Source organism: Podarcis melisellensis (assembly GCF_964234715.1).
Source record: "Podarcis melisellensis genome assembly, chromosome: 1".
Taxonomy (NCBI): domain Eukaryota; kingdom Metazoa; phylum Chordata; class Lepidosauria; order Squamata; family Lacertidae; genus Podarcis; species Podarcis melisellensis.
In genome coordinates this window covers 33885864-33909197 of record NC_138528.1, presented here as the reverse complement: position 1 = coordinate 33909197, position 23334 = coordinate 33885864, and the positions used below count along the sequence as shown (strand labels likewise).

The 23334-nt window shown below is 43.9% G+C and overlaps 1 protein-coding gene and 1 long non-coding RNA gene across 3 annotated transcripts in view; one reads left to right on the top strand and one right to left on the bottom strand.

Moving 5' to 3' along the window:
- EGLN3 (egl-9 family hypoxia inducible factor 3) overlaps positions 1 to 10482 on the bottom strand; it is a 36754-nt gene extending 26272 nt beyond the window's left edge. Inside the window, exon 1 of one of the 2 annotated variants that reach the window (XM_081888998.1) lies at positions 9803 to 10482. In XM_081888998.1, coding sequence (XP_081745124.1) covers positions 9803 to 10411 — 609 coding nt within the window. In that variant the 5' untranslated portion in view covers positions 10412 to 10482. Of the gene's footprint in view, positions 1 to 7615; positions 8609 to 9802 lie in introns of those variants that run through there. The other variant, XM_081888999.1, reaches the window with a different exon arrangement.
- LOC309357141 overlaps positions 1 to 23334 on the top strand; it is a 192997-nt gene that overhangs the window by 2358 nt on the left and 167305 nt on the right. The window lies entirely within an intron of this gene.

The following is a 23334-nucleotide window of genomic DNA, read 5'->3' as shown; positions in this document are numbered from 1 at the left end:
GAGTCTTCTCTTCTCATGAAGTGGCCAAAGTATTGGAGCTTCAGCTTCAGGATCTGTCCTTCCAGTGAGCACTCAGGGCTGATTTCCTTCAGAATGGATAGGTTTGATCTTCTTGCAATCCATGGGACTCTCAAGAGTCTCCTCCAGCACCATAATTCAAAAGCATCAATTGTTTGGCGATCAGCCCTCTTTATGGTCCAGCTCTCTTCCATACATCACTTCCATACATCACTACTGGGAAAACCATAGCTTTAGATGCACTTTAGTCGCACTTAGATACCATCAAATGTGAAAAGTTAGTCATGTGCAAGTGAAGCCTCACTGATTTCAATGGGACCCAAGTGCAACTAACAGCAGTCTAAACCCACAATGTGATGGGGCAGATCCTCCTCTGACTAAATTAAATCACCTCCATGGTTTGAGGCCAGCATCACTTCTTCACTGTGGACCTTCCTACTCTACCAGCTGAAAGTGCAGGCGACAAAATTACTGCAGTATGGAGCAAGGTTTTGCCTCCCCTCCAATCTTCCAGCTTAGCTGTGCAGAGGCTGTGCTGCTTCCTCATGTGATGCTAGGCAGCCAGGTTTCTCAGATCCAGCCCTGTGCATATTCATTACTTTTCCTGTACCTTGATAGCAGAGGAATCATTTCAAGACAATATTAAGAGCAGTACTAGAAGTAGACTACCACAAAGAGGCTATGGGATCTTTCAGGACTTAATTATTTCTCACATGCCAGAGTCATTTCAGGTACATGCTGATACAGATCTGAACAAGAATGTGTGCATCATGCTCACCTCAAGTCCATTTGCACTGTCAACAAAGCAGGCCTTTGTAACACAGATGTCGCTTGAGAATTCATTCATATGTTCGGCAGGGCATCTGAAGCAGCCAGTACCTTATCAGATATGCACTGAAGGATTGCTTGTTTGAGACAATCACCTTTATTTATTTACTGGACAGTATTCATAGCCTGCTCTTCATTGAATATGTTCAACACCCAAGCAGGGAACAAAATGATAGAAATAAACATATTTAAAATGTATACAAAAATTGTAAAGTCACATGAAGAGGTCCAATGAACAACAACTTAACAATTCTGTCCTAAGGTAAAAACACCTAGATTAAAAATGAGCACAATACTGTACATACGAAGTGATTAAATCAATGGTCTTGGCAATAGTTTACAGCCTGCTTTTTAGTCATGCCAGCCCCCACACTTTTCTTTTTTTGTCTCTGTGCCAACAAACTCACTCTGTTTTTGAGTAAAAATCTGTGGCTTTTTTGCACGGAGACAAACTGCTGCTCAATATTCTCTGGGGAGGAAACTTTCTTCCTTTTTATATCCTCGTTATCTCATTTTGGTGGAAGTGCTTTCCATTTAGAGAAAGCTTTGACCTCGGATTTTGAAAAAAAATATCTTTATGTCCACAGAAATATGCACTGATTATTTAGCTCTAGGACTTGCTATGCTTTGGAAGTTTATAATGAAAGGCAGTACATAAAAACTTGCAATAAACAAGTGCTTAAGTGCCTATTTCCAAGGTATGCATTCAATGCTGCCCCTCACACTAGTGAAGACTTCCGTCTGTGGAACAGAGAAAGAGGTGACTTTTGCCAATTCCCTGCTCCCCTACAATCCCTAGCACCACCTCCCATGCTGTTCTGAAGCATCCCATGTTTTTGGAACAGAGGCAGGGGAATTAGAGAAAATCACCAGCCTCCTCCTCTGCTGGATCAAAGTGCCTTCTGTCAATGGAGAAACATCACTGGAGACAACCTCTGGACCTACACGCACATGTGCTGGGGTACTGCAACAGCTGCACACTACAGTGTCAAAGACCGTTGCAGTACCACAGGTGCAGTGAGGTTTTTCCTGCTGTAATATGCCAAAAGAGCAATGGAAAGGTTTGTAAAATGGGTTAGAAAAGGCATAGATATAACTCACCAAAGCGAAGCTCCCAATACTCAACAATGATAAGGAGTAAGCTACAGTCTTGAATAAGATTGTTTTCTTATCAGGTCAAGCCTTAGACACACTTGTGGAAATGAACATAAACCACTATGAATCAACCAACAAGTTTTCCAAAGCAGCTCCACAGAAATTGATGGTAATGATGGGATAATGGACACATAACACATAAAAGTGACATGTACTGATTCAGAGCACTGGCTCATCAAGCTCAATATTGTTTACTTTGCCTAGCAGCAGCTCTTTGGGATCTTCCCCAGCCCTGCAACCTGAAAACCTTTAACCAGAGACACAACCTGGGACCTTCTGCATGCAAAGCAGGTGCTCCACCATTGAGGTTTGGCAAGTATGTTTAGCTATGGCACCAACCGACAAACCATGGTTTGCGAACCTGCTTCAAACCATGACTTCAAATCACAGTTTGGTGCTTAGTATCGACACCAATACTATTGACACTCTGATGACAACCAAAAACTTTTGCAGTAGCTGTGGTTTTTTTATTGTTGTATTGTGTTTTAATGATGTTATATATTTTCACCCTGCGGCCATTCGGCAAAGATCAGACTCTAAATGTCATAGATAAATAAAACAATACATAAACCATCATTTCTCCAATATGAATATCATGGCAAACTATGGTTAGAGTAACGGATATGAACTGACCCAGACCCTGCAATCATCATATGAAGCCCTTCTTCATATAATTAAACCAGGCATAGGCAAACTCGGCCCTCCAGATGTTTTGAGACTACAATTCCCATCATCCCTGATGACTGGTCCTGTTATCTTGGGGTGATGTGAGTTGTAGTCCCAAAATATCTGGAGGGCTGAGTTTGCCTATGCCTGAATTAAACCATCTATGACCCTTTAAACGTGTGTGTGTTATTGTTTTTTGTTACTATGTTATATATTTTTGTGTTTTTATATTGTAAACTGCCCAGTGTTCCCTGGATGAAGAGTGGCATAGAAATTAAATAGATGATAGATGATAGATAGATAGATAGATAGATAGATAGATGATATAGATAGATAGATAGATAGATGATAGATAAATAGATAGATGATAGATAGATAGATGATAGATGATGATAGATAGATAGATAGATTAGATAGATAGATGATAGATAGATAGATGATAGATAGATGATAGATAGATAGATAGATGATAGATAGATATAGATAGATAGATAGATAGATAGATAGATAGATAGATAGATAGATGATAGATAGATGATAGATAGATAGATAGATAGATAGATAGATAGATAGATAGATAGATGATAGATAGATAGATATAGATAGAGAATGAGAGCATGAGAAGGAAAGGGGAGAGACAGGAAGGAGTACCCAAGCCTGGTTTGAATTATTGTCCAGAGTTTTTGAAAGTTCAAAGTAACAATGACAAATTGCATGATAGTGCCGGGGAGGGGGTGGGAAGGAAAACCTAACTGTGATATAGATAGCATGGAGCACACATTGGAAGGCAGGACCACTGTGTCACTGGTGAGAACAGGAGATTAAACATTCACACTCATGCCAAATTCTACTTTAGATAGTCTGCTTGTGGAAATTACCACCTTGTGAGGTACTGTGAATTTTAGCTGCAGCCCTGAACTACAGTAGTGTTTACTTTTAGCAGCACCATGTTTCAAGCTGTCTGCCTTTCATATGTAATTGCTGACTGAAATTATGCCTGCATGTAAATATTTCTTTGGCCTGAATACTTGGGAGTAGCAGACATTTACCGTAAGGATTAGTTGCTAGTCCTAGTTTTATATAAACACCTCACTTTGATTTGTCAAGATTTCAAGCAGCCAAGAGGACTTCCCTTCAACCGGACTGGGATTTCCTCTTCACTTCTACTAAGACTTTGTGTGACATGCAAAACGCGGATGCATAATGTAACTGGGAAAGTTGACATCAACCTTACTGAAAACTAATGCATATGTCTGCATCTTCAGGTAGTGCTGGGGGAGACTCCTGCCTGAAATCTTGGAGAGCTGTTGTTAGTCAGATAATAGTGAGCTAGATGGGCCGAGGTATAAGGCCACTTTCTATATTCCAAGTGGGACATACTTCAGAGTAGGCACGACTAGGCTTGCACTGCTCCCTATACAGACGCAGAGTCAGTCCAGACTTTATAAATCAAGTTGATGTAAGAAAACTTAGGACTATATTAGCATTATTCTGTCCCTCCTGCAGCAGCAGCTTTTTATGCTGGAGATCCCGGCAGATTTCATCTGCAGGAAAAGGAGGTGCTGAGCTGGGGAGGGGCACTCCAGGTGGTGTAAAGGTAAAGGGACCCCTGACCATTAGGTCCAGTCGTGGACGACACTGGGCTTGCGGCACTCATCTCGCTTTATTGGCCGAAGGAGTTGGCGTACAGCTTCCAGGTCATGTGGCCAGCATGACTAAGCCACTTCTGGCGAATCAGAGCAGTGCACGTAAACGCTGTTTACCTTCCCACTGGTGCGGTACCTATTTATCTACCTGCACTTTGACGTGCTTTCGAACTGCTAGATTGACAGGAGCAGGGACCAAGCAACGGGAGCTCACCCTGTTGTGGGGATTCGAACCGCCAACCTTCTGATAGGCAAGTCCTAGGCTCTGTGGTTTAACCCACAGTGCCACCCGCATCCCACTCCAGGTGGTGTGGTAGGACTCAAACACCACGTATGTACACGTACACACACACACACACACACACACTGGGGTCTGTGACCCTGCAGGGGTTTCATCAACCCCTAGGTACAGCTATAGCCCTTCCTCATTTGAGTTCAATGGGACTTATACCTAAGTATGTTATCAGCTTACAGCCTAAAGCAACAATCTTAAACTGAGAGCCTGTGTGTTATAGTGGTTAGAGTGTCAGGCTAAAACCCGGGAGACCACGGTTCAAATTCCCACTTGGCCATGAAGCTCACTGGGTGACCTTGGGCCAGGCACTGCCTCTCAGCCTAACCCACCTCACATGGATCTGGCAAGGATTAGAGGAGGAGGGGTTGGACCATGTGTGTCAACATGAGCTCCTTGGAGAAGGTGGTGGAATATAAATACAAGTAAATAAACTTACAGTGCCATCCTATGCACATCTTCTCAGAAGTGGTCCAACTGAGTTCAATGGGACTTGTCTCCAGGTAGGTGTGTGAATCATTGTGGCCAGAGATTATTTTCAAGACTGAGGCTTAAATCAGCTTCTAACATGAATACAGTATATAACTTCCCATGGCTGCAATGTGTGTTATGATTTCTCTTCCATATTCATTCCCCCATGATGTTCCATCTCCTGTGCTCCACGGTTCTAAGCATCTTTGCTTACAAGTCCTATTTGATTCAGCCGGGATTTATTCCCTAGTAAGCATGCTTACAATCACCACCTTAAGACAGCTTTACGTAGATAGCTAAAACTGTACACAGATTGTGGCTACGCTTACTAGCAGTCAGAGTGATGGTTGATCACTTTTAACTCAGTTTAACTTCTACTTCTGTGGTAAACATAAGGAAATCTAAGAATTCTATATGCTAATAGCAAACTCATTAGACTGTAGCCAAAATGCATCAATACATAAGAGGTTCAGCAGAGTCCCAAGGTTTGCTGAAACACAAAAATATAAAATATCACCCCAAAAAAGTAAGAGGAGGGGAAACCACCAACTAGCTCACTGAGCATGCTCGGTAGCCATAGTACACTGGCTGACTGGGAAGACAAAACCAGGGCAATTGAAGTGTCTTGCAAAAGGCCATTGTTGTCTGGAACTCCGAATACACCCAGTCCACACTGCAATATTTTGTTGCAAGTCCTATTTGTGATTCATGGGGTTGTAGTCAACTTTGACTCAGAGTAGACCCACTGATGTCAACAGCAATGGATCACTGGGTCTACTCTAATTCAAAGTTAGTTGCACACAACCCAAAGACTTTAATCCCATACCCACTTACCTGGGAGTATGCCTCATTTGAATCAATGAGACTTACTTCTGACAGGCATAGGATTGCACCGTAAATAATTAAGCCTATAGCAGTTACAGATACACTTCTGTAGGCTTAGTCACTACCTAAAGTTGAGTTCTGGTACAGTGGTGCCCCGCAAGACGAATGCCTCGCAAAACGAAAAACCCGCAAGACGAAAGGCTTTTTCGGTTTTTGCGTCGCTTCGCAAGACGAAAACGTCTTGCGAGTTTGTTCGCTTTTTTCCTAAAGCCGCTTGAAGAGGCGCAGTTGCGACGGACCGTGCTTCGCAAGATGAAAAGACTCGCGGAACAAATTATTTTCGTCTTGCGAGGCACCACTGTAAAACTATCCATTCATTAGCATGAAGGATGTTGGAATAATAAGCAACACAGAAGTGAGGAAGAAAGTCCCAAATAACTTTTCAAAAACTAGCTAATGTGCTGGCTTTTGTCAAAACTGCTTTCGTTCAACTGAACATATGCATGACATTATTTTACTTCTTTACCTCTTGAGTGGTAGGGAAGGAAGCAAAAGCAATGAAATAATTTATCTGGTGCTTTCAATGAAGTCTGAAACTAAGGAAGAAGGAAACCAATCTAACTACTGTTACAGAACGTCCTCTCATGGCCATTAATCAGGATTTTTGTTGTCACTTCCAGATATGTTTCGCATTCCACAGCTGCAATCCTAACTCCACTAACCAGGGAGTAAGTTGAAATTCCACTGAGCTCAATAGGATTTACTTCTGACATGCAAAGGCTTAAGTTGTATGAAACTGATTGCTAACAGAAGGTTGAAGCTGTGCAATCAGTTTGATCAATGCAAACCAAAAGGAGTTTATGCATGGGCCCACACTTGGGTCACTTTTCAGCATAAATTAATTTATTAATTGCTGTGGATTTTGTTTATTTACTCAGCTGTGCAGTGTCCTCTGCTGGTACATATGTGCATAAATTAGGGATTAACTTTATTACCTTTCTAAAGACAAGCTAAGCTGCTCAGGAGCCTGACAAGCACTCAGCATATGACCACCACAAGAACCCAACCTGGAGCTTAGTGGAAAGTGACAGGAAAGCAAGGATAATCTAATTAGGCAATGGACTTATACAAACTTTTGGCACCATTCAAAATCATTTTGAATTGCCAATGTAGTTCTAGGAAACTCTTCTACAGGTGTATAATCAATGCTATATTGCAATTCTTATTAGTAATATATTTTAAAAAAACAAATTACAAATGCAACACCCTGCATTTCCACTTCTAGGAGGAGACAAGAGGGCCAGTTACACTGTTATAATCTCACTTAAACCAAGTTGGCTGCCCCAGTGTGAATTATAGCCATTCACTGAAAAAGTGAAAAATTCTTAAACCAGTAAGTAAATCTAGTTGATTCCAAAGGAGCATATTCACTTACTTAAACCAGTAAGTAAATCTAGTTGATTCCAAAGGAGCATATTCACAATAAACTTTTTTAGGATTTTAACTTGGGGTGGAGGATCATAAAAACCATCCCAGGTATCGCTTACCTGCGTTTTGCAGTTTATGATGGAAAAATTAAGCCCAGCATCAGTATGAAAGCAAATAAGGATATTAATCCCCTTACAACCCAAACATTCAAGAATGGCTCCTAAATTAAAAGTCCCCATTACATCAGAAGTGTTAGTAGCTATTTTCCCCCATTTGAATTTCTTACCTTGGACCTCTCTTTCACATAGTATTTGCCAAGTCTACTTCCACAGTACATAACCAGTCTGTCTATCAGTGACAAGAGAAAGTTGATGGCCTCGCATCCCTCTTCAGTGCCTGCGATCCACTTTATCTGGTCGCCCCTCAAGTGTCTTTTGGAGATGCCCTTGCGCTTGCCGGCTAGCTGGCCATCCTGCAGCTCCCCGTTATAATGCATCTGCTTCACACGTTCGAGGACACAGTCTCCTACCAAGTCGCCCAAAAAATTGTCCAGGTAGCAAAAACCAATGTCATGCAAACAAGGCACTATGTAGTCCAAGGCAATTCTCTCTAGGTCTAATCTCATGATATGTCCCAGTGGCATTTTAATGAACCCGACTGATTTCGCCCCTTGCAGCAGAAAGTCAAGAGCCGCAAGCCAAGCGGCGGAGCGCGCGCCAGGAGACCTGGTTTCTATCAGCGATTCTAACACACTGAATCCGCCACACGCGCCAGCAGCGATGCCTAACTCTTGGGAGAAGCGAGCAGAGCAAATCAGTGTCCGGCTAGTCAGAGAAACCGGCGTGCCCAAAAGTTTGGCTAAAGTCGTACTTTTGTCTTCAGCGCAGTCAGCAGCCACCTTCTCGGGTTCTCCCAGCCCCTGGGCGACACAAGGCTTGCTAATGAAGTGAACGGTGGCTGCACGCCTTCCGCGGACTGACCTCCACCCAATACCGCGGGGGGGGGATCAGCGCCTTGGCAGAGAGGCAGTTTCTGGAAAAGGAAGCTGAAGCAGCTCTTTTCTACCAGTTTTAAGGCCGGGTGACCATTGTGTGAACACCCCGCAATTGCTGATGTGATCACTCCCCCTAATTTTTTTTTTTTTTTTTTTTTGGTGCCGAGTCCTGCAAACTCCTTTCAATTTATTTCACCGAGGCAGCAGATGGCCCCTCTCTGATTAATACGTCTGCTACGTGCAGAATGTGTTCCTACTTCTGCGGCGAGCGCCACGTGGGTGGAGCCCCGTCCCGGGGACAATCTCTCCCCGCGCCTACCCACAGCCTTGTGGAACGTGAGGGCAGCCAATCAAGAGGGAGGCGGGGCGGGGCTTCGCCGGAAGCGTCCAACCTGCGTAGGGTTCACGGCTGGAATCAAGGCGTGGGGGAGAGGGCGGAGAGGAAAAGCCGCGTGTCTGGAGGAGGCGCGGCTTATGGTTCGTCATGCGCCGCCTACAATTCGGAGTGGGTGTGGTCTCCGCCATTGAGGAATTCTCCCCCAGCATGTACGCTTCTACTACGGTCACATACTACAAGCCAATGTAAACAAACGGAGGGGGGGTATAAGGGCGTTAAGTGCCAGTTGAGCTTCTCTTGGCAACTTAATGCTATAGGGATGGGGAGCGAGGTTACAAGTGCTTATCTCCCTCTTTTCTTTCTCTCCCTCTCCAAGACATCCTCCCCCCTTTTCACACCTGATCATCTGCTGACAAAACATATTGCAGAGCTGGAATTCGCTTTGCAAACAAGATCATGCGTGCGGAATACCAGTTCCCGGCTTTCAAAAGCCTCTCGTTACAGATGATGTGTTTAAAAAGCACTCACTGACTTGTCACCACCTAGATTCTAAACCTCATTCCTCTTCTCCTAAAAGCTAGGGAAATATGCCACTCTCCTAGCCTGCCTAGATAACTATCGTTTCAGAAATTACCAGTACTGTATAACCTTAGAGAAAGCCGTTAAAGTAAGATGTTCGGGGTTATATATATATATGTATATGCACGCACGAGTGTTTCAGAAAATTTGTTCTCCTTGAAACTGTAGCTCACAAATCCTGGTTAATAACTCTAGGGAACTTTTGATGAAGGCGGGAAAAGCAAAAAAGGAAAAGGAAACTGTGTCTTTAAGCGTAGTGAGGTTACCCTCCGCCATACACAATCACCCGCTACTACCTCTCCAGTTCGTGCATATAGGAAATCCCACGTGGGCTGCCAGACTGTGAACGCTACACGGTTTAAAGTTGTTTCACAAAGCGATCGAACTAGGGTTAGGATCTGAGCGGATGGACCAAATGCCAAGCCCGAGTTTGCAGCTGGTAGCAGGGCGGTCAGGAATTGCGTGGTTAAGACTCGGAAGAGTATATGAAATGGCAGAGAGGGAGATCAGAAACTCCGGAGAAGCCCGGAGTGAACTTCGGTCGGGGCTTGCAAACTACTAACCTTGTGTCTTCCTCTAATTTTGTAGCGCCCCAGCTTGCCATCTGCGTACATGATGAGCTTATCCATTCTTTTCAGGAGGTAGCCTATATTTTCACAGCCCGGCTCACTGCCCTCAACCCACAAAATCTTGTCCCCGCGAATGGCTCGGCCGCCGCCCGCCTTCTGGCTCGCCAGGGCGCCGTCCTGGAATTTGTCACTCAGGTGCAAAGCCAGGACCTCTTGGAAGATTTTCTCGGCCATCCTGGGCCCCAGGAAGTGGTCGACTATGCACAAGCCATAGGCGTTCATGCAAGGCACCACGTAGCGCAAGACTAGCCTCTGCGCATCTCTGCGGGGCTCCCGGAGAGGAGCTTTGCTGCCAGGCGGAGAGCCGGCGGAGGGCGAAGCGCCCTCGACGCCCGGGGCCTCCGCCGGGCTCGCAGCGGGGCCCAGGAGGCCTCCCAGGGGGCCTGCGGCCGGCCCGGCAGGCTGCTCCTCTCCGCCCCCCTCCTGGCGGCTCCCGGGCGGGTGGCGGATGAAAATACTCCTCATGCTTTCTACTGAGTCTCCGCGGAGCTGGGCGGCCGCCGGGGGCTGCTGCTGGGCCGCTTCCCCGCTGGAGGAGGCCATGGTTTGCGCGCAAGACCAGGTCCCGCTCCCGGCCGGCGGGGCGGCATCGCCTCACCACGGCGGCGGCATGCCGCTTCTGGCCGGGCCCGAGCTCCACGCGGGAAATGCCATGCTCGCGCCACACGCCGCCGGATACGAGAAGCGAGGACATGCCGCTCGGGAGCGTGCACACGTACCACGGGGAGCGAGCGGCGCCTCCGCCCCCGCCCAGCGCCTCCCTCCTTCCCGCCCTCCTGGCTTCCTCTCTCTCTCTCTCTCTCGCCGCCGCCGCCGCCTCATCCAGCCGTCCCTCGAGGACACGCGCTGGGAACACGCGGGATCCAACGCAGCGCACGAAAAAGCTCCCGGGCAGTGCCGGACGTGCAGGGAGAGACTGGGATCTGGGATTGTTACGTGCCCTCTCTCCGGCTTGGAACGAGGGGCGGGAGCCACAAAGGAAGCTCGCAAGCGCTGGCCGCGGCTCTGCTGGCTCCATTCATTCACCTGGGCTTGGTGCTGACTTTTTCCGCTTTTCCAGTCCTGGCCTGTCCCGTTCTGGAAATCGAGATAACGGGGTCACCGCTGCTGCTGCAACGAATCGTTCCCCATGTGTTTGTTAGGACAGAAAGTGCACTTTAAACGCAGGACTTACGAAGGACGAAGTGCTTGGTGGTTGTTAGGTTCTTCTCTGTGACTTTGCTTAAGTGGAAATAGGTGGCTGGCTCACTGGTTCTCAAAAGAAAGGTGCGCGACTGTTATCAGGCTAAGACATGCCCACCAACATTTCCCCGGTGAAAATAGGGGCGTCCTAAAGAAATGCAGGGCATTCCAGGATCAAACCAGGACACCTTCTGTAAATCCGGGACTGTCCTTTCCAGCAGGAGTGCCAAATTGAATAAATATTGAGGGGGCTCAGGTAAGCCCCGCTCTTCACAACCAATCACAAGATGCAGCACACACACCATTTGAATGGCAATGCCCATCAACTTGGGGGAGGGAGCAGCTGCCTCCCAATATTTTATGAGGGAGGAGGACAAAGGGACCTCAGCCCCTAGGAGTTCGCTGCTATGCTTTCAAGCTTAGACCAGCAGCAACAATTGCTCTTGACAGCAATTCTGTTTCACTGGAAACAAACCTGACACCTCCCAGTACAAGAGCAAACAAATAAATAAGCAAACCCCATAGTGTTAGGATAAAAGCACAGGCAGACTTGGGTCTTTCAAATTTCAGCAGCACCTTGTGTGAGGCCAAAATTCAGTGTGCCTTCCTTTCTGCACGTGCATAGTTGCAATGCACTGCAGCACACGCCTCAGTTCAGAGCCCGGGGGGGGGGGGAGAGCAGGGAGTCACTCTCCCTGCCCTAAATCTGCCTCTGATACAAGCCTTGAATTCAACTGTGTCTAGTACAGTGCGGTTAATCCCATTCTATGGAATGCCAGTCACTGTACAAGTCCAAAGCAAAACGAACAAAATAAAAGGACTGCCAAGAACTCGCCAATTTTTACCAACCTTTAAAAATTATGCAGCCTATATTACTGTTTTCCTTTGGAGCAAACTAGTAGCTGGTATGGAACAAATTTCACACCTGTGTTTGTACAGTAGTACCTCTGGTTACGAACACTTCTGGCTACGAACGCTTCAGGTTACGAGCTCTGCTAACCTGGAAGTAGCTGCTTCTGGTTGCAAACTTCGCCCCAGGAGGTGAAGGGAAATCGCGCGCTAGAGGCCCCATTAGCAAAAGGATAAGAACCTCAGGATAAGAACTGTTTCAGCTTAAGAATGGACCTCCGGAACGAATTAAGTTCGTAACCAAAGGTACCACTGTAGTTGTTGACTGCAGAGCATGGAACATTGGAGGATCATATATTTTATTTCATTACATTTATATCCCTCCTTTTTTACCACCCTGAAACACAAGGTGGTACACATGTCAGGCCCCATTCAGGCAATGACCAGACCCAGACCTGCTTAGTTTTAGTAAGGTGGAGGCCTTGGGGCATACCTAGACCTGCCTCTAACTTCACAGTTTCTGCTGTGGTGCAGCAGTAGAATTTGCTTTCTCCACAGTTCTTAGTGTATGATCTTGCTCATATGACTTGACTATTTGGAGGGATGATTTCCTTTGACACTGTTACTCCTCTCAAGTACATTCTGTATCTTCTATGGCCTGCTCACATTTCAGGGCTCTGTTATCCCGAGTGTTGCGTGCAGCCGGCCTATCTCCTAACACCTGAGGGTACAAGTGGTCTTATTTACAGTGATATGTTCTAGGCTTGAAAAGTAACAACACATTAAATGGGGGAAATCTGCAACGAATAAATCACGTCTTGTATGTAAATAGTGTCAATTTGAAATCTGAGCAAGTGAAATTCAATAAGTGTATTCCCTTGTCTTGGAAGGGTTTTGCCTGTCCTCCTTGATTTATAGTGGCAACTTAAAGAACAGCTTCCAGCGCCGGTGCTTAAATTTGAAAAGAGAGAAACAGAGACTTGCTATAAATCACATTTGATTGTGTTAAGATCTAGGTTTATTTTTAAATATGCTTTTCTTCAACACCCCCCACCTCCTTCCGTATTGTGCTCTAGTGTTTCAGAAACTGAACACTAAATCCTACTGATAGATAGACGGCATGCCATGCAGCCACTCTGCTGTGAGATACATACATATTTCACCAATAAAGGCCTCTATTTATAAGTGTCACGGATGGTGTGATGGGAGTCGAAGACCACTTCAGGTGCTAAAGCCAGATTGTTGTAATTTTGAGGTATCATAGTTAAAAGATAGGTGCCTTTTTTCAAACTTTGGAACTCTTAAAAATGAGACCAAGAACTGACAGTGTAGAACCATACCTGCAACATGTTATCTCGGTGGAAACTCAGAGTTGTGCATTGCATTTGGGGGAGCTACATAAGTACTGCAGGTTCTCTGCTGCAGACTGTTGCCTTCCAATCCACGGGCAGTAGTGGCAGTGATGGAGAGGCAAAGCTAGTACCCCCTTTGCATGTCTATTTAACTCCAAAGACCCAAGCCTAAATAGAGGACTATTTGAGTCTTTGCATGCACGTTCATGCATCCCGTCTGTTTTATATTAATTGCCTGCTGATTTTTGAACAGTGCTTTTACAAACCCATCTTAAAAGCAACTACTTTTCATCATGTGTTAATTTACTTTGAATTACGGACATTCTCCAGCTTTCTCATAACGAGATCCCCCACGGTCTCAGCCTCCTGTAGCAGCTTGCACTTCAGCTTCAAGAGTGTGAACAGCAGCATGCACACGGCGGCTCAAGCTGCATCCTGACTGAGACTGGCAAATAGAACACAGCTGCCTGCCCTTTCAAACTTTTTTTTTTATACTATCTGGGTATGGCTGAATCTGCTCCTAGGGCACTCAGTTGAACGACACAAGCATATATTCTGAAATGTGGCGGACGTGGTTTCAACACCAGCTCGCCACATTCCGAGGCATTTGTTTTCAGGACAGAGAACGTGTGTCGAAACCACTTCCTCCCCACGTAGGACATCTCTTTGCCTTTGCCCTCAGAATGCCTCCTTCGGGGAGGCTGCTGCTGATTCCACACAAATGACATCCCCCTCAGTCTTGTGCAAGCGCCCTTCCTGCAAAAAAACGCTTGTAAAGGACAAGCGATAGCGTCTGATCAGCTTCCTAGACATCCCTGCCACTCCCTTGATCAGATTACCAGCACCAGCAGCACCCCCTCAGCCGTGATAACTTCTGAGAGGAGCTTCTTTCGGAGCTGGACATAAAGAGCATACAGTACATGCCCACAACAGTTTGCCACCCCTCCTTGAATTCACTGTGCCCTCTAGGGAGCCTCTCACCAGGCCACCAGCCTGCTCCATCCATGCCCTTTAGCCATTGCACTCATGGTTCGGGTGGGTTACTGATGAAAATGCTCCCCACACTTCCAACTGAGTCCCTACTGAGATTTGTTGGCAGATCTGATCCGCCTCCTAAGCGAGAGGCATTGCCCTGCTTAGTGATGGCATGTTGTGTCTGGTCCCGAGTGTGCTTGTTTGTTGGGAAAGGTCAGGAAAAGGCCAGGCAATCAATCACCGATCTCCCAGTGTAATGAGCAACTCTGTTAATTTGGAAAACATGGGTCAGGCTGTAATAATGCAGGTGTGTTACCCACAAAATAACAGACTAGTAAGAAGAGTCTGGTCTGGCCTGCCTGCCTGCCTGCACAAAGGCCTTCATCATGCAACCCTGCAATGAACTAGGCTACATGACTTCTGAGGTCCTTCTGTCTATGATCTCCTTATGAGAACCAGGGGTAGGCAAGGGCAAGCAAGCAAGTAAAGGAGAATAGCTTACTAAAGTCCAGAAAGAAAGTTTGGGAAGGAGAGTGTGAGCTGCTGGATTGATAACTGTGCGTTTTAGCACTCAGTGTCAAAGTAATGCTATGACTTTGCTCTACTTTTTATATTGCATCCTAGTGAATTGCTTTAGGGCCACACTCTTTTTCATTCCGTAGTGGTTCTGTGCACGTTGAGATCTGTTTGGCCTCGTAATCACAGCATGCACAATTGATCTGTTACCATGTCTAATCACAGTAATTAAAGACACAGTGCAGCCACCCAAATACGTGCTCCTCTGCACACACAGAGTTCTGAAAAGGAAAAAAAAAGAAAAAAAGGTTGTGTCATAAATACTTCCTTCAGTGTACTAAAAGAAAGAAAGAAGTACTGTGGTTTCTTCAACCCTTTAGAGAATGGAGTCTGAACTGAAAGGAAAGAGGTCATTATGGCAACAGGAGTTTCTTCTTTTCTTTTTGGCTGGTTGCAGATCCTCTAAAACCGCAGAGTGAAACTGATATGGGTTGTTATCACAACACTATCACAGTGGTTGGCTGGATTATGTTACTGCCTTTTGTAAGAGCCTGGTAGTATAAACAGCCTGTGGGTGGGCTGAAGAGGCACTGGGGAAAGCAATGGCTTGCTTACTTATTACATGTCATTCTTTCAATAAGTTCAGACTGGTCTATGTAGTTCTTCCCCACCCTATTGTATCTCAACAACTGCCCTGTGAAGTAGGATAAGATATTGACTAGCCCAAGATCAGCCAGTGAGCATAATGGCTGAATGGGGATTTGATATCTATTGGAACTCAAACTCTGCCAAGAATGTGGGTCCAACAAATTCCTCAATTGCCTCACTGACAATCTCGGAGCCACTGCTTCAGGCAGCAAATGAAAGTAGTAGAGGTAGAATGCTGACAAGATAGAAAGGACTAGGGCTTTTCTTCAACCAGAACTTGCCGGAACTCAGTTCTGACACCTCTCAGATGGGCGCCATTGCCATTATAAGAGAACAAGGGAGGCGTTCAGGGTGAGTTCCAGCACTTCTTTTGTCAAAAAATAGCACTGGAAAGGACTGTAGCACATCATATTGCAATGCAGGAATACCGCTTTTGAATGCCCCAATGTTAATAAATGAATGCATCTTCTATACAAATAGACAACTATATAGGTAAAGGTAAAGGGACCCCTGGCCGTTAGGTCCAGTCGCGGACGACTCTGAGGTTGTGCGCTCATCTCACTCTATAGGCCGGCGTTTGTCCGCAGACAGCTTCTGGGTCATGTGGCCAGCATGACTAAACCACTTCTGGCGAACCAGAGCAGCGCACGGAAACGCCATTTACCTTCCCGCTAGAGCAGTACCTATTTATCTACTTGCCTCTATTTCTCCTTTGCCTGCTAATTTTTTATTTGCTAGGGATTTATTTTCCTTGCATGGAGTTTTTACACAGGAAAACATTAAAACTGTGATTTCCTCTCCTCACCCTCTCCCCACTCACCCTCAGTGAGGGAAGCAGTCCCTTCTAGCACCACAGCGTGCAATCACCTCATTCTGGTGTGTGTAGACCAGGCCTCAGACAACTCTTCTTAGCATCAGGCCATTAGTTGTTTCTTTGTTTTAATCGTGTGTTGAAAATGGATGCCAATTTATGGATGCTAAGTATGAGTAGCTGCCCTTAATAATCTCGATGGTGTAAATGGAGCTCACTGTGCATGAATGGCAGAAGTGCTGGTTTAAAAATTAAGCTGCATCAATTCTGCTTAATGAAAAGCCCTGATGCCCTCAGACAGTTGTTAGTAATCTGTGGCATGTCCACAATCCTTGGCTTGAAAGCGAGGCGTCATTTCTGCACTTCAGAAAATTCTTCTACTGGCCACCCCACTGTTCATAAATGTGATCTTCGGATAGCCACATGGGCTCATTCCTCTTCTTTTAATCTTTTCTTGTCCTGAGAGCTTTAACAAATTGCCACATTAGCAACAGAAATCAATTGGTTATTAGGAAATTACCATAAGTAAAAAGTTAGCAGCAAGCACTCATGGTAGCTATCATGCTTAGACAGCTTTCAACTCACGCTGGGCAAATATTACACTTTCACAAAGCAAGAAACCTCAAAGTTCTTATCCTAATGTTTAAACAGTTTAGAAACAGCATAAGAGTCTCTGACTTGGTTCACAGGCTGCTGACTTTCCAAATGATGTCACCTTTCAGCATGTAGGCTGCAATATCTGCAAATATCTATTTATCTATATACACGCACACCCATCAATGCTACTCACAATCTGGCTTCTCTCAAATAAATTCCATGGTTTATGTGAGCCACTCTCGAAAGCAGTTCCAACAGAAAAATCCACTCCTAGTAATGTGGATTATTGAAATTACCATACATACTTAATTCCTTATTTAATTTGTCACCGTCAACATGATTTTTTGGTGAGTGTTCAAATTCTTTCTTTATTGCATTCTTCAAGAACATAAAGGAAACTTGGAAGTGGAATCTTCTACAGACGAAGAATTGGGACAACTTTAGGATCAATGGAGAAGTTTGAAAATGAGCCTTTGAAGGGGCGGTAGGTTCTAGAACAATGGCATTAAGTAATTAGCAGTAATATCAAGAGGAAACATATTATAGGAAAATGAAAGTTTATGCTAATTTACTTGATCATACCTTTATTCAAGTAAGCACTAACTTAATTTTCTTTTTTTTATAAAGGGATATTTTATAATACTAGCAGCCTCATACCTAACATTGCTTGGGAATTCTAAGAAATAATTTAAAAAGTGCAGTTTTGAAAAGTTCGAATATTATTGATTCATATTGGCATCTGGCTGTATCTACACTTAAGATGAAAACCCACTCTTTGATCTCAAGAACTATCATGCAAAATTTGGTTGAGATCAGGACTGTTTTGAAAGGATCCGTCTGTCTTCTTGATTCAAAATGGTGTCCAATTGTATTCAAACATAGCTGAAAACCTGCAACTTGATCTTGAGAAACACCATGCAAAATTTAGCTACAATAAACCCCAAATGAGCAAACAACTTACCAAAATATACAGTAGATTTGATATCATTATCTTTTATTTAGGTGGCAACCTTCTGGAAGATTCCTCAAGCTCAATATCATATGAGGTGGCCAAATTTTGCACTTTAGTAATCAGGAAGCGTAAATTTCTTCTGTTGAATGGCACACTACGAAGTTCCCTTGTGTAATCTTTTTTTTCCTGATGTTGTTGTTGATTTCTTTTTGTTTGATCTTGTGGTGTTTTGTGTCACTGGCTTTTGCCGCAATAAAACTTGGTTGGAAAACTTGGTTGGTAGCAATCCTATGGCAAGATTCGCTAAAATGAGCAGCTTAGCATGCAAGAGATCTCCGGCTCAGCCAGTGTTAAGTCCCCAACTCAGCCAAAGACACACCAGCATAACTTGCTCATACCAGCTTAGCTGGCTGAGCCAATGCTGGTGTAAATCCCCCAAAAGGCACATTCTGGGGCCAAGGGAGGCATGGCCACAGACGGGGGAATTAGGTGAGATAACCCTGTTCAGCTTGCCATGTGGCCAGGCAACCTAGCATAAAATACTGTTTTAAACGTTTGTTTTTCCTCTGTCAGGCTCAGGCAGAGCAGCGGCAGGTCTGATGCTAAATGGGGTTTGAATCTGGTATTCCTTTCTTCAGGCTTAATTTACACCATCTTGCTTTATGCCAACTTCTTGTGCATAGGATTGATCCCTTAGTGATGTTAGAATTATTATATACAGTGGTACCTCGGTTTAAGAAAAAAATGGTTTACAAACTTCACAAAATAGGAAATAGTGTCTTGGTTTGAGAACTTTACCTCGGTCTAAGAATGGAATCCGAACGGTGGAAGGCCCCCAGCGGTGGGAGTCCTCACGAGGTGGGAAAAGCGTGCCTCGGTTTAAGAACGGTTTTGGTTTAAGAATGGGCTTCCGGAACGGATTAAGTTCATAAACCAAGGTACCACTGTATTTATTTATACTTCACCTTTTCTCCTGGCAGGAGCCAAGGCAGCTTACAGATTTTAAAATAAATAAATAGAAAAAGCAATAATTAAAAAACAATTAAACACTGATAGAATTAAAACTGTATACATATATAAAACTTGTTTTTAAAAATACAAATAATTACAATAAAAACAGCATGTCACCAGCCCTTTAATTAAAAGCAGTCAGTTCTCAAAAGCCTGTTGGAACAGGAAAGGCTTCACCTGTTGGTGGAAGGACAACAAGGAGGGAGTCACTTGAGCTTCTCCAGGGAGGGAATTTCAGAGTCAGGGAGCAGCCACTGAGAAGACCCTTTATTGTGTCCTCACCAAGTATGCCAGGGAAGGTGGCAGGACCAAGAGAGGGGCCTCCCTTGGGATATTACTGAGTTAGAAATAAGCCTGATTCAAATGACAACTAATTTAGCTCAAATAATTTTTAAAATGTGCAGTTCATAGCTGCAGTTTTACAGTATGCAAGATATCAAGAGACAAAACTTGACCTTGATAACTTCTTGTTGACAAGTTACAATAAGGACCAGTTTCTATTTCTTTATACTCTGTCTTCTAAAAAATGAAGAAAGCTTCCTCAACAAAGTCCCTCAAAAAGGCTCCGGAGTAAACTCAGCAATCACGGGATAAGATTATAGGTCCTCCTATGGATCAATAACTTGTTAAAGGGCAGGAAGCAGGAGTTAGGAATAAATGGACAACTCTCACAGTGGAGCGATCTAATAAGTGAGCCCCCTGCCCCATGCTTTTACATTTCTTCATAAATAAATGTAATAAATTCATAAATATTCATAAATAAAGTTAGAGAAACTAGTGTGCTGGTCAGGTTTGCAGCTGATGCTCCAAAAAGGCAACTTCTGCTCCAAATATGATCACATAATTCCTAAAGCAGGCATCTAAGCACATTGGGGAAGTGTGTACCTTTCCGGTGTGTGTGTCTGTGCATGTGTGAAAAATAGCAAGTTTTCAATTTAAAGCTGTGGCTTTCCTGGAGCTGAAGCACTTGAGGAGTGCCTTTCTCATTGGGGGGATGCAGCTGCTCCCTTTGAAAGCGTGCTGCAGGATTAATGACTATGCTGTTTGCTCACAGGAGAATATTTTTCTGCATATGCTCTGCTTATGTATTTGCAAATAAATATTACAGTCACCCAACATCTTCAGTGCTTCCTCATCTAAAAGGAAACAAAGTTCTGTAATGATGCACCTGGAACTTTTCAGTGCTCCGAAGCGGGTGCATATGTCACAAGACTTAGTCTAAATTAGATGGACTTTGCATTTTTTAAAGTATCAGGCCCTCCAAGTGTCCCTATTTTCCAGGGACAGTCCTGGATTTACAGAAGCTGTCCCAGTTTCTGATTTGATCCCGGAATGTCCCATTTTTCCTTAAGACGTCCCTATTTTAATTGAATAAATGTTGGAGGGTATGGTAGAACCTCCCGATTTTCATCAGAGAAATATTGGAGAGTGTAGAGTTATGTGACCCCCCAGCCAAGGAAATATAACTATACAACCTTTAGAAGACATCTGAAGGCAGCTCTCCATAGGGAAGTTATTTAATGTTTAATGTTTTGTTATGTTTTTATATATGCTGGAAGCTGCCCAGAATGGCTAGGACAACCCAGTCAGATTGGTGGGGTATAAATAATAAAGTTGTTGTTGTTAAATAGGATGTTCCTATTTTCATCAGAGAAATATTGTCGGGTATGAAGTATTCATTAAAATAGATTTGATTTCATTTGAAATACTTCATCAGCTTCTCAAACAACAGCTTAGAAAGCTGGAAAAAAGCAAACAGGCCTCGATCTCTCTAAAGTAATTTGCAATCCTAGTTTGGCAGGTGAGCATGAAAGGTAGATTGGGGGCTTGGTAACAGCTCACTGCGATTTGATTGAAATAAGGAAGTTGCTAACTGAAGCAGCATCCATGAGGAGAGGACAGGAGCACAGAGCATATCCCCATCCATGGTTTTGTACGTCTCAGCCAGGCCTCTATGTCTGGGCAGCCAGACCAGGATGTAGAAGTTGTTTGGCTTTAGTTAAAATTCCCCTTTCCTTAAACTGAACTGCTCCCATTCGTCAAGAAGTTCAGACCTTAATCACCTGCGTTAAAATGTGGAACATATTTCTCCTGCGATCGTTCTTGACGACTATAACCTGACCTGTTTGACTTGTTCTCAGCGAACATTTGAGAACAATAGTCCTTGCAATACGCTCTTGATTACAGGTTCTGCCCTAGAATGCGTTTGGCATGGTTTATTTTAACATTCACCTCTGCCGTTCCCAGTTACCTTGATGCAAGGTGGAGAACTGGGAAAACCGAGAGGAGTTTGCATCTATTCCGCAGCTGTCCTAACTTGCACGAAAGATCAAAGCGTCTTCTATTGTACTTTCAGAACAGTCTGAGAATGCAAATACGCATTTGCCCTGGGGGCCTGCAGTGAGGGCAGCTTGCCACATTGCTCGAGGAAGACTGCATTCTCTTAAGATGTATGAAGAAACGCACAGTGATTCGCATTCCATGTCAGGCTGGAGGGACTCCATTTCTCCCATGTACTGGAACCTGCGGGCTTCATGCTATTTATCTGTGTAAGGGGAATTCCAAATACAGTGGTACCTCAGGTTAAGTACTTAATTTGTTCCGGAGGTCCGTACTTAACCTGAAACTGTTCTTAACCTGAAGCACCACTTTAGCTAATGGGGCCTCCTGCTGCCGCTGTGCTGCCGGAGCACGATTTCTGTTCTCATCCTGAAGCAAAGTTCTTAACCTGAAGCACTATTTCTGGGTTAGCGGAGTCTGTAACCTGAAGCGTATGTAACCTGAGGTACCACTGTAAATAAATAAAGCCGCTCATTGCCCTGTGAAGATATGGGAGAGAAACATTGGCTGCTACCTAATCTAACATCTATTTGGGGTTCTCTGCTGACTAGATCCAGAGGTTTAAAAGAGTGAAATGGTGACAGCTATATAAAAAACGCTACATGCACAACAGGCCTACCTCACAAATCAGTTGTGCCATGAACTTTTTTTACATGTCATCTGCCTCTTTCCCAGAGGAGTTGAGCTGACCTTTAGCAGAGGACCCAACAGGCCTTCTCTGGAAAATGTACATGTTTTGCTTCTTTTTCCAAGGCACATTCATAGATGTTAATATGTTGTTGTTCTGAGTGCTGGTTAAGGGAGTCACCTCAGCATGCAAGCTCCTATCCTTTGCACTGAGTTTCTTTTCCCATTTATAGTTTCGCACTACTTTTACTACTATAGAAATGCAATAACCTTTCCAAGAGCAAATCTCCGAGTACTGAGCAACATTGTTGACATTCCTCATTTCTGATCACATTTCCACCCTACCTCCCACTGCTGCACCCTTTAAAAGAGTTACCAAAAGAACAAAATTGTCTGGATCCATCAAAATGCCATCCTGTTTTCGTGCGGCGTACACCAGAAGGCAGGAAGAGAGCTGGGCTGTGATTAATCTGATCTAGAGGAATAGTCTTTCTTCATCCCAACGTTTCCTTTTTTGGTTACATTCTGATCATGGAAGCAATGCCCCATTCCATCAACTACCAAAGCAAAAACACTCTGAGCGCTTTTGAACTTTTACAGTATTTCATATTTTCTGTCCATTTCTGGTTGCATCAGAAAATAATAATTCCAGGTCTGCTCAGAGGAGTGACTTAGACTGAATTTCATTTTAACTTCCGAGACATAATCCAGTCAAAGTTAAGCACCCTTGATCCCACACAGTTTGATGCAGAAGAATTAAATGTGTGTTCATATAACGAAATGTTACATACATTTCAGATGTAACTAAACATCCCTATTAATACAAAAATGATTAATTTATCACTGTGGCATGAATAAAATATGCCATCTTTGACATGAAAGAATGGATTCACAGATGTATAAAATTAGTGTCTGGTTTTTGTCTTCTTTGTTTGCAAATTAGGACTTTGAATATTCAAAATACTATCTGTATTATTTATTTGTTTATTGCATTAAGAGGTACATAGTCATGGTGTTTCATATCAGGTACAATATATTAAAATGTTGCCAAGCTACATAGAAATACATGCATCAAGCTATATTTTTTATATAACTAGAGAAGAAAACACGCCGTATCTATGAAATGATGTTGATCTGAAAGAATCAGTTACTATATTTTAAAAATATATACAGATATATTTGCTGTAAAACAAAGGCTTGGTTCCTCATTAGCAAAACATAAGTTCCTTTGGCTCCAAAGAGAATTCATTGCAGCACTGAATCTGAACCATGGATACAGTGATTGTTGTAAGATCGAAAATAAGTTTAATTATTAGCTGGGACTTCTGACACATGGTGAACCTTTAATTATTAGCTGGGACTTCTGGAAGGCAGTTCTTGCACAGGGGCACTGCTGATGGCACCAGGTTTATTGTAGGTCTTCGCTCAAGTCACATGAGGATAGCATTGGCCCTTAATTCAAGGCGGAATTATTCATGTCACTTCTTTGCTTATTTATAGAGGTTGTTCACCCAGCCATGCCTGACGGAAATAGAACGGATGGATTTACACATTCTGTGAGAGATACATTGAGTCAACAAAGTCTATTATTTCACCTGTAATATTA